This window comes from Phragmites australis, chromosome 15 (genome assembly GCF_958298935.1).
Source record: "Phragmites australis chromosome 15, lpPhrAust1.1, whole genome shotgun sequence".
Classification (NCBI taxonomy): Eukaryota; Viridiplantae; Streptophyta; class Magnoliopsida; order Poales; family Poaceae; genus Phragmites; species Phragmites australis.
In genome coordinates, this window is record NC_084935.1 from 2,243,828 (window position 1) to 2,254,653 (window position 10,826).

General features: G+C 43.4%; 2 protein-coding genes across 2 annotated transcripts; both read right to left on the bottom strand.

Moving 5' to 3' along the window:
• Window positions 1–1,786: 1,786 nt before the first annotated feature.
• On the bottom strand, window positions 1,787–4,992 carry LOC133892496 (NADH dehydrogenase [ubiquinone] flavoprotein 1, mitochondrial-like). The gene is made up of 2 exons (XM_062333315.1): window positions 4,709–4,992; window positions 1,787–3,530 (listed from the first exon to the last, which is right to left on the bottom strand). The coding sequence occupies exons 1-2, from the start codon at window positions 4,760–4,762 to the stop codon at window positions 2,070–2,072; spliced, it is 1,515 nt and encodes a 504-aa protein (XP_062189299.1). The 5' UTR covers window positions 4,763–4,992; the 3' UTR covers window positions 1,787–2,069.
• A 1,641-nt stretch (window positions 4,993–6,633) lies between these two features.
• Window positions 6,634–7,526, bottom strand: LOC133893110 (protein DMP2-like). Its single transcript, XM_062334074.1, has one exon. The coding sequence runs from the start codon at window positions 7,437–7,439 to the stop codon at window positions 6,798–6,800; it is 642 nt and encodes a 213-aa protein (XP_062190058.1). The 5' UTR covers window positions 7,440–7,526; the 3' UTR covers window positions 6,634–6,797.
• Window positions 7,527–10,826: the final 3,300 nt, after the last annotated feature.

A 10,826-nucleotide genomic window follows, 5' to 3' on the forward strand; every position in this document is an offset into this window, starting at 1 on the left:
GCCATTTGCTTATTCATGGATTCCAGAGGATTTTGAGTCCCATATGGCACCAATTCTAGCAACTAGGTCTAAGATAAAGAAATATCTATCTGTATGGCACAATTGGTTGTAGAGTAGAAGTAAGTTTGCAGAAGGTTGCAAGATTGACTATATTACTAACAACCTAGTTGAGTGCTTCAATAATTAGGTTAAAAAGCGTAAGTGTTCGCTACTAGTAGATTTGCTTGACAAGATTATGCAAATGCTCATGATAAAATTCAGGAAAAGGAGAAAAATTGGTAACACAATGGCTGGTCTTATTCTTTCAAGTATCACGAGAGATCTAAATGAGAAGAGCATGAACTTGTGCTATGAAGTTGAGTCTAGTAGTGACACAATGGCTAAAGTAAGTGGCAAGGTATATCAGGACATTTTAGACACATTGTTGATGTACATACATGGACTTGCACTTGTAGGTGATGGCAGATAACCGACTTGTCTTACTTTCACGCCATTGCTTTCATAACATCACTTGCAAATAAAAAAGTAATGATTTTGTACACTCATACTACTACATTGAGAAGTTAAAATTGACTAATGCTAGAGTTATTCCACCACCTACTGACCAATCTAAATGGCCCAAAGTGGACCTTAGATTTAAATTGCACCCTCCAATACTTAGAAGAAATACAGAGAGGCCAAAGGTACAAAGATATAAGCGAAGTCATGAGAGGGCCAGTAAGAGGGCGCCTGCAAAATGCCCAATATGTGGTGATACCAACCATAGATGAAAAAAAGTGTAAAAGAGTGTAACCTAAATCTGATAATGGAACCGAAGAAGAAGAGGTATAATTTCATCTTTTTATAACTGTTTACCTAGCCTAGCCTCGTTGATTTACTCTCTTTTGCTTTATTGCATATAGAAGAAGAACAAAAAAGGACCTCATTGTTGATGGTTCAAATCAGTTAGAGGGAGGCTCTAAACAGCTAGAGGGTGCATCAAATCAGCTAGAGGGAGGTTCAATTTCAATTGTGCAAATGAAACTATCTTCATGCTCTACAACACCACCTCATAGGGGGAAAATGATTGCTACACCTGATAGCCTGGTGTTTAGAACAAGAATAAGAAAGAAGCTTGGTGGAAAATACTAATTGTATTATTGTTGTTTATCTTTTAGTATAAAACTATTTGATGGATGGAATGTAATCTCGAAACTTAAATTTGATAACTGTGTATGAATATGTAAAACCTGATTTGATCGTACATATCTATTTTGATGACATATTATGGATGTGTTGTTACTCTATTATGAAAATGGTATATCGTTGCAGGCTTACTTTTTATGTAATATGGGAAGCTTTGTTAGATTAAAAAAAAAAAGGCAAATAAGGGAAAGCTTATTGAATGTGTTTACATTTTGAGGCAAATAAGGGATGTCTCCATTGAAGGTAAATTTATCTACATAGCAAAAACTAACAACGGTAACCTAAAAAGGAAAATAAGAGTAGTGATTTCAAAATCTAGGTAATGGTGGAAATTGGTTCGTAGAACGGGGAAAAATAAGTAATTTGCCCATTAAGCAACATGTTGATACCACAACCAGCCTGAATCTCAAATGATAGACCATGGAACGTGCATGGTCGGGCCAGTGGCCCTAGCATCCGAAGGGTGCTTACCACCTAAATGCCTAATGCCATGCAGATGATGCTGGTGCATTAGATGCAAACATAAGTCCCAGATGTCATTCAAACACCTAATTCAAATTCCAAGGTAGTTAAAGCCAAACCATAGTTCAAAACAAGCAGGTAGACATACACATCCATAATAATATTTTGCCTGCTCATGTAACATACATGGTACAATGATGAATTTTGTTTCTACTTTAAGAAGTTCAACCAGTCCGTCAAAGTTCACCAGTTGCTTGAGCGCACCAAATAAACATTAACAAAAAGGTTTGAAGAAATCAGGAAAGCTGCATTCCCTTATAAGACCCTGCACAGGCAACTAGTATAGAAATGAGCTCCATCGGTTTGCATTATTTCAGTGAATGAAAACAGAAAACTAGTATAGGAGCGACATGTGTGCCGTATTATGCAGAAGCAGCCAGCAGCTCCCTTTCAGCTCGTTCACGGATCCTCCTTTCGAGCTCTGGCCTGAAGTGCCTGATAAGACCCTGCACAGGCCATGCTGCAGCATCGCCAAGGGCACAGATAGTGTGCCCTTCAATTTGCTTTGTGACCTCCTGAAGCATATCGATTTCCTCTAGCTTTGCGTTACCAACCTTGAGTCTCTCCATGATCATCCATAGCCAGGGTGTGCCCTCCCGGCAAGGTGTGCACTGCCCGCAGCTCTCGTGTTTGTAGAAGTATGACAGCCTAGCAATCGCATCAACTACATCTGTGGATTTGTCCATCACTATAACTGCTGCAGTACCCAATCCAGACTGCACAGCCTTCAGTGCATCATAGTCCATCATCACATCATCACATATGTGCTTTGGTAACAGGGGAACAGATGAACCACCAGGAATAACTGCAAGCAGGTTGTCCCATCCTCCTCTCACACCTCCGCAGTGCCTCTCGATCAATTCCTTCAGAGGGATGCTCATTTCCTCCTCCACAGTGCATGGTTTGTTCACATGCCCAGAGATACAGTAGAGTTTTGTTCCTGAGTTGTTCTTGCGCCCAAAGCTTGCAAACCATTCTGGACCACGCCTAAGAATTGTTGGGGATACAGCCACGGTTTCAACATTTGTCACAGTTGTGGGGCAGCCATAAAGCCCAGCATTGGCTGGGAAAGGCGGCTTCAACCTAGGCTTGCCCTGCTTCCCTTCAAGGCTCTCTAAAAGGGCAGTCTCTTCACCACAGATGTAGGCACCAGCACCAAAATGTATGTGCACATCAAAATCATAACCAGATCCACAAGCATTCTTACCAAGAAGTCCGGCAGCGTATGCTTCCTGCCGAGCTTTCTCAAGGTTGTGACGCTCATTCACATATTCACCTCTAATGTAGATGTAAGCAGCTGAGGCTCTCATTCCAACTCCAGCAATAAGGCATCCTTCCAGAAGCTTGTGGGGGTCATGACGCATGATTTCTCTGTCCTTGCAAGTTCCAGGTTCACTCTCATCAGCATTAACAACAAGATAAGAAGGGCGACCATCTGAGACCTTGGGCATAAAGGACCATTTCAGACCGGAAGGGAAACCTGCACCTCCACGCCCTCGGAGACCTGATTTCTTCACTTCATTCACTATCCAGTCTGCTCCTTTAAGCACCAAATCCTTGGTCCTATGCCAGTCACCCCTCTTCATCGCACCTTTCAGAAAAGGGTCATGCAGACCATAGAGGTTGGTAAAAATGCGGTCCTCATCTTTGAGGCCACCAAAGTGAGTCTTCTCTGGAGGGGGAGGCGGCGGTGGAGGCTGTGGGGTGCTTGATGTAGTAGCAGCCTGGGTGCTGAATGATCTGCTAGCAGGATAAAGTCCAACACCATTGAGAGAACAAGCAGGTTGTGACCTTGATAGAGAATGCAAGTACTCAATTGCAGCCTGAAAAGAAGAATAAAAATGAGGCGCATGCCAATGAATTACAATAGCCAAATCAATGAAACATGAGTACATGACTGAAAAAATGAACAGTGATTTGATGCCCTCACAGAAGAATAGATCCGTAGTTAGTTTACTGCAGTACTGTCAGAAGCATTGGCGAAAGTAATTTCATTCGGCAAACAATCTTTATTTTTTGCGAATTCTAATTAATATACAAACGACATTTAATGAAGCGCGACTTTGAAATACAAAAGTCAATATTTGACAATAAAATCATGTAGCAAATTGCAAGGAAAACAATTAAAAAGGGCAACACAGCAAAGCATCTTGAAGAAATGGAATGTACCCAAAAAATTGTCTTGGGATAGAAGCATGTGTAAATTAAATTAGCAATCCATATGCCAGAACCATGACCGAGAAATCGAGCTTCTTTTACTACCATTATCTTTCTTTAGTTCACGCGGTTCTTGCTGGGTTTCATCTCTAGCCTACCCAAGCTTGCTTGGGAACAAAAGCTGTTGTTGTTGGGTTTCATGGGTTCATATGGCGCTTATTGTTTTTGGCGCTACGCCCAAGGATCGACAATTTTCTACTGAGGCTTGCAGCAATGCAAAACACATACCTGAGCTGTACGGGTTGAACATGAGTAGCATTTGCGAATATTTTGCGTCAGCAATGTTAAGAGACAAAGGAGAGTAACATGTTCACTTCGAGTCCACGGTTGAGGTTTACATGCTCCAGTCCGAGCAACTTACCACATCGAATCATGAACTAACCGAAAAGCAACGTCCCTGCACTATGACACCCCCTCCTCCGCGAGTTGAGAAATCAGAAGGCTAGTGAACTTAGCGTAGGGAACTCCTACACCGCAAGAGTAAAACACGGGACCTGGACCTCCTCCGACATGGACACCTCCGCTAAATGCCCTCTCTCAAATCCCTCCCCTTTTCCAGTTTACTACCGCTGTTGCTGATTCCTGAGGAAATTCATCACCACGCGCCAACACACACCGATAGGAACCCTTCCCCACCCTCCACAGCTCAAACCCATCACCCTCTCCATCTACACCTACGACGGCGCCCCCAGGTACAACTCTAGCACCGGATTCCGCATCCTCCCGACATGGGGATCCAACCGAAACGGGGCCACGGATAGGAGGAGGGGGAGAGGGATCGGACCTTGCGGTCGGGGGAGATCTCGGCCGATCTGAGGAGCGCCCGTCGCAGCGCCATCTCCGCCTCCGCCTAGCCTGCTCCGCTCCGAGTCGAGGCTGTTGGTCTGGTCGGATTGGGGGAGATCGGGGCGGGGAGGGGGGAGAGGTGGATGGGTGAGGAATGCGGAGAGAGGAGGAGCGGCTCAGCGGCTGCGTGGGCGAGCTCCTGGCCAGAAGGGGATGCGCAGAGCGAGGCCTGCACACGCAGGCACACGGCCTTCGTTTGGTGATTCGGCTTGGGCTTTAGTTTGCCTATGGGAGGCAGTGCGGTTTCATGATGCGGGCTTCGGGGATCTCCAGGACCGGAAGGGGGGAATTCAGAATTTTAAAGTTTCAAAAAGAAACCTCACAATTTAAAAAAGGTTTTGTGTGTATGTTTTTTTAAAAATCTCAGTATAACACGTAGATATATACACACTTATAGTACCATATGTATACAATCACATAGCGCCTACCGAAGATGTAAAACTTAGAGATTGATAAAATCATCGCATATGTCTCGTTGTCGACGGATACGTCACCGATAGCAAATTTTATAGGAACTTCCTACAAAAGAACTCTGTAAGATCCTGATCCAGCCACATATCCTCTGATCCAACAGCTAGTCTGAAGAGGATAGAGAGGAATAAGACACGTGTCGTCGCAGGATAGGGGTCTTTCGTAAGACCCGGTTTTTTATAATTTGCTTTATCCGTTATCTACTACTGAAAGAAAATTGTGTCTCGATAAGATATATAAGAAGTAAAACTGATTGTTTTAGAAACTTTAGGCTTAAATAAATAAAAAATGAATGATAATACATTCATATGCCATAAAATGATGCTGAACTATTCCGGTGTGCAGTTAGCCACGCACGAGAGTGCCCTGTATTACGCATGCCACCGTAGGCATATATGCTTAAAACACCAAACACACTCAAACTTGAATGTAAATACATGAGTGTTGAGATTTAGTGCTTGTTTGGATTGACGTCCGTAGTCCCTCCGTCAAAACATAGATGTTGATCGGGTGTATGAGTGTATGTTTGGTTAAGATCAATTATTGACTCACTTGAACTAACGTTGGGTTGCGTAGTTTATTTTCGCACCCATACGTTAGTGAATCAGGTGATAAAATCGCTCACCAATTTTAAACGAGCCAGCGTTATGATAAGGTTAGCGGCATAATCTAAACACGTCTTTTAGGTCCATTTGGATGGTTGGATGGAGTCGTCCGGTATATGGCCATCCATGTTCATCTGTTGTTTGGTTGCACAAGAGAGCGGATGGGACGACCAAGTATGGGAGAATATTCTCGTAGATGCTGAATGATTCGGTCTGGCCAAATCGGCCAGATGGAGCCATCCAAGCTCACGTGCTCGTTCGTGTACATGCACGTTAAGATTTTTTTATTTAACTTACGATTTTATTTTGAAATATAAAAGTGATCCAAAAATTATAAATGTTTTTATAAGTAAACTAAAGCTCACTAGCAACCCATTTTAATTAATTTGATTCAAAAAATATGAACCAATATTTAATTAAAATTATCTAAAAAAGTCTACTTTTGTAACTTTTAGCAATTTTTAATATCCCAAATAAATTTAAAAAATCTAAAAAAATTCACTAATATTCTTTTCATGTGATATACTATAAATATAAATAGATCATCTTATCACTCTAATCCCACCGACCAAACAGAAAACTAGTTCATCCCATCCATCTTAATTAAATAGAAAATTAGACCATTCTATCCAGAAAACTATAGATAATCATATATTATCCAACTTCGCCCTTCAAACAAATACACTCTAAACCTCGATGGATGAATCCATATTCCACGACTCTACCGAGCCACGTTGCAATGGATAAAATTCACAGAAACTGTATCATATCAGCAAGATGAAACTAGTAATCGATGGGTCTGGCGACAACAGATCAATATATAGGTGCAGACAAAGAGTGGCAAAATAACACATATATACAGTCGTGTACGTACAACACACACAACACGGCATGGCGCTACGTACGATGCCGCGACAAGTGCAAACCTAATGAGCTCCCGAGCCGGCATAGCTACTGCGACGCCAGCGCGCCCGTCTCGGGCTTCGCCGGCGGGTACCCGATCCCGTGGCGCGTGGAGGGGAACACGATGAAGACGATGCTCGCGACGGCGCCGACCACGACGGGCAGTGCCATGACCACCTGCTTCTGCTGCTTCTTGAGCGCCGGGTAGAAGCACGCCACCGTGTTGGCGTCGGCCAGCAGAGCCACCGCCGCGAACACGGTGACCGCGAAGGCCGCGTGCACGAAGTCCGCCAGCCGCAGCCGGTACTTGGAGAAGTCCCTCCCGGCGACCCCGTTGTCGGGGACGAACGGCAGGAGGCCCCGGGGCGTGATGAGGCCGTACTTGACCTTGCCGTCGGCGCCGACGTAGCTGTCGATGAAGGTCGAGAACGCGCAGAAGAAGGCGCAGAGCGCCAGGAGGATCGGGGTGACCACCTTGTTCGCGACGTGGCAGTCGCCGGTGTTGGTCACGATCGGGTTGAGCACCTCGTACACGATGACCGTCGCCGTCGGCAGCAGCTTGAGCACGTCGCCGATGCTCTTGAACGTCGCGTCCGCCATGGCCCCCGCGGTCGTCGTCGTCGACGCGCCCTTGTCCTGGCCTGTGGCGGCTTCTGCTTTCTTCGGCTCCTCTTTGATGCCTTCCTCCATTACCCAGCCCTTCTTATTGAGCGGCTGCTTTCTGCATTCTTGTGTATTTATAGGCTACTTGTGTGTAAAGAAGCTTATATGCATTTACAATTATGAAGTTGCTTGGGGAGAAATTGTTGCTTGATTTGGCTGTTATGCGATAATGATCATCAACATGATGCGGCACGCGCCAACCATGAAGGTACATTCCAAGCAAAAAATATTTGATCCACACGATAACTACGAGATTTATTACGATCTTGACGTGGATGCATGCTCGTGTAGTACTTTCCTGTGGAGTTCTTGGCCGAGTATACGTAGTTTGCTTGTTCTCGACTCGAACTCACGAGCTCGATTTATTTGATATGGCAGCAGCTTTGAACTCATCTACTTCAGATTGGCTGAGAGTTTCTTGCATCGGTGGATGAGTGAAATGGTCATCTTAGTTTATCGTCGAGCTGGTCAGTGGTCACTGTGATGCTGATCGTTTAGCTGTTCTACGTAGATGACTCGTGTTCTTGGTTGACTTTGTGATCGACATGAAGGCATGCTGGGCTGCTACATATCCTAGAGATGGTGGTTTGGAAACTAATCTAGTAATGATTAGGTTGCTGTTGCCTATTGCACACCCCAATCCAAAGTTTCGATCGGCTTTCCTGTCTAAGTGCAGCTATTATTAAAAACTAGTCTTTATGATGATAGAGAGAAATATATATATGCTAGTCCAATCAAGCGAAAGTTTGATGCGTGCCTGGAATTAACTTCTTTTACTTTCCTGGCCAAGTTTAATCAGATAGAGTGAAGGAGTTCATGATACGGCGCCACACGCAACAGGGCCTGGCAATCTTCTAAGGCTCCGTTGTCCAGACTCAGACATCAACACTGTACCTATCAGGCTCCAGAACGCGGAATTCTGAGCTATGAATGTGATTCACCGTGCTGCCCTGTCCAAATTGGCATATTTCCATTTCCCGTCCATCGTCTTGGTCTGTCGCACCAGGGAGGCTGGCAGGAGCGTGAAGGGCGTATCTGCACGCCAGGACCACCAGAAACTGAGCGAGGATGCGATCCAACACATAAAGACATGTATTGATCTTGAGTGGTTTTATACATGTGCAAAGGCGCAACGAGCGTAACAAACTCCGGATCCGTGTTTGGCATAACCGAAGCTTATGGGTTTTTGTTGAAAACTGTTTATGGCTTTTGGTTGTTAGTTTTTATGAGAAATATTTAGATTATTAACATAGCAAAAGTTAAGAAAAATCACTCTCAGCCAATTTACCAGCGTTTAGTTTATCATTAGAAACCAATTTTTTTTAAAAATAATAATAAGGTAGTCTATTTATTTCAACTTATTACTAATATCAACAGAAAAAGAGGACGTAGACGGCGTGTAGTCGATGTGCGTGCGAGAGAACTATTCAGTTTTGTGACGAGCTAGGGACTGAGCCAATCATAGCTGTTATCGTCAACACCCCGTCATAGTTGAAGTGTCGTCCTTGTTGATGCGCAAACTAGAATGAAACTCGTTAAATGTCACCGTTGGGAGGCCCTTTATCGTCATTTCTACGAATTGTTTTACGGTGGGAATATGCAGAACTCAAAGTTCACCAATAGCTACTTTCTTGCGAACGAAATGGATATCCAACTCGACGTACTTGGTGCACCAGTGATGAACTGGATTGGCAGCCATGTAAACAGTAGAAACGTTTGGTGGCCATGTAGACAACAGATACATTATCGCAGTACACCGCGGTTGCCTTGTTGACAGTGCAACGGAGCTCGTCAAGGAGTTGTCTAAGCTAGCAACATTCCGCGACCAAATTCGCCACGACGCGGTATTCGGCCTTGACACTCGAACGACTATAGCTTGTCATTTGGATGACCAAGACACCAATGAAGCGAGAAGAACCACACAGTACCTAGACGTGGAGCGCCTTGTGTTGAGGCAGCTGATCCAGTCCACGTCCGAATAGGCGATGATGTCCATCGTTAGAGAAGAATGGAGATGAAGCATGTACGAAGAAGTTTCACGAACATAGTGCAATATCCCTTTGACGAGAGCCAAGTGGTAGTCGCAAGGGTCATGCATATGTAGCATACTTGTTGGACGATGTATGTGATGTCCGGCTGTGCCATCGACTAAGGGTCTGTTTGTTTCAGCTAGAGATTCTGAAAAGCAGCTTATAAAAGTTGGATTGTAAAAAGTTGGATTGTGAAAAGCTTTTAGATTGTAGATTCTAAAAAACTTTGATGAACAGTTTAGTAAAATGGACTTTCACAATCTATCAAAAGCTGAGAAAAATCAGTTTCTCAGATTCTTACAATCCAACCAGTAGATTTTAAAAAGCTATAACCAAAAGCTGTCTGTTTGTTTTAGCTTCGGATTGTAAAAGCTGAAAGCCACGATTCGAAGCTGAAACAAACATGCCCTAAGTTGCGATAGGAAGAAGGGCCGCTGATCGGCTTGCTAGTGGAGCTGGAGGTCTTCAGTTTGGCATCGACGAGCGTGCAAATAGGCTTGCAATTTGCCACCGACTAAGCTTCTATAGGAGGAAGGCTCATTGTTTGGCATATTTACATTTTCCGCACCATCGTCTTAGTCTGTTGCACCAACGAAGTTAACAGAAGCGTAAAAGCCTAAAAGGTGGACCACTAGAAACTCTTCAATTTTCATTAGTGGGCGAATGCCGGCTCACCAACGAATGTTGGCAGGTACCCGACAGAGTTGCATCGACCAACTTATGGTAGCGCGAGAGGATGAAACCTTGGAGCAGCCACCAAAAGCACTGTACTTTAGGTTTAGAAATAATAGGCCTAATTTTTTAGACTTAGTTATTCAAGTTGAATTTTGATTAAGGTTTTCTCACAAAATATATTATTTATAGCTACAAAACCTATATAGTGTTGAATCATTTTGAATTGTGAATCTAGTTATATAATTTTTATATACTAAATATTTTTATATAAATGTTAGTCAAAATACACAAAGATTGATTTTTTTTAAAAATACGTCTACTATTTTTGAACGAAAGGAGTATATTTTATGATATAGAGGCTGTGATACTTTTATTCCATCGGCTAAAAAAATTAGGAGCAATAGGTTGTATTTGTCTGTTGGAGTCTCAGCTCTGGTTGGCTGCACTGCACTAATATTGTCGTCTTCTCTCCTCCGAGTTGAAGCCCACATCATACGAAGATCATCAGGAACATAGGTCATCAAACTGACGCTATTGTCGTTACATACCGGATTGCTTCAGATTCAGTAAACTAAACAGAAATTTAGCTTAGTATGTTAAAAAATATAACCAATCAAAAACTTTTCTTTTCAATATTTTTACATTCGCTCGATCTATATATACTATTCATATGGATAACAGTGCGAGCAACCAATCACCCTATTAACCC

Coding starts and splice junctions, on each gene's coding strand:
- LOC133892496 (XM_062333315.1), bottom strand. CDS start 4,762: ATGGCGCTGCGACGGGCGCTCCTCAGATCGGCCGAGATCTCCCCCGAC. Junction 3,531..4,708: donor AGATCTCCCCCGACCGCAAG/GTCCGATCCCTC, acceptor TCTTCTTTTCAG/GCTGCAATTGAGTACTTGCA.
- LOC133893110 (XM_062334074.1), bottom strand. CDS start 7,439: ATGGAGGAAGGCATCAAAGAGGAGCCGAAGAAAGCAGAAGCCGCCACA.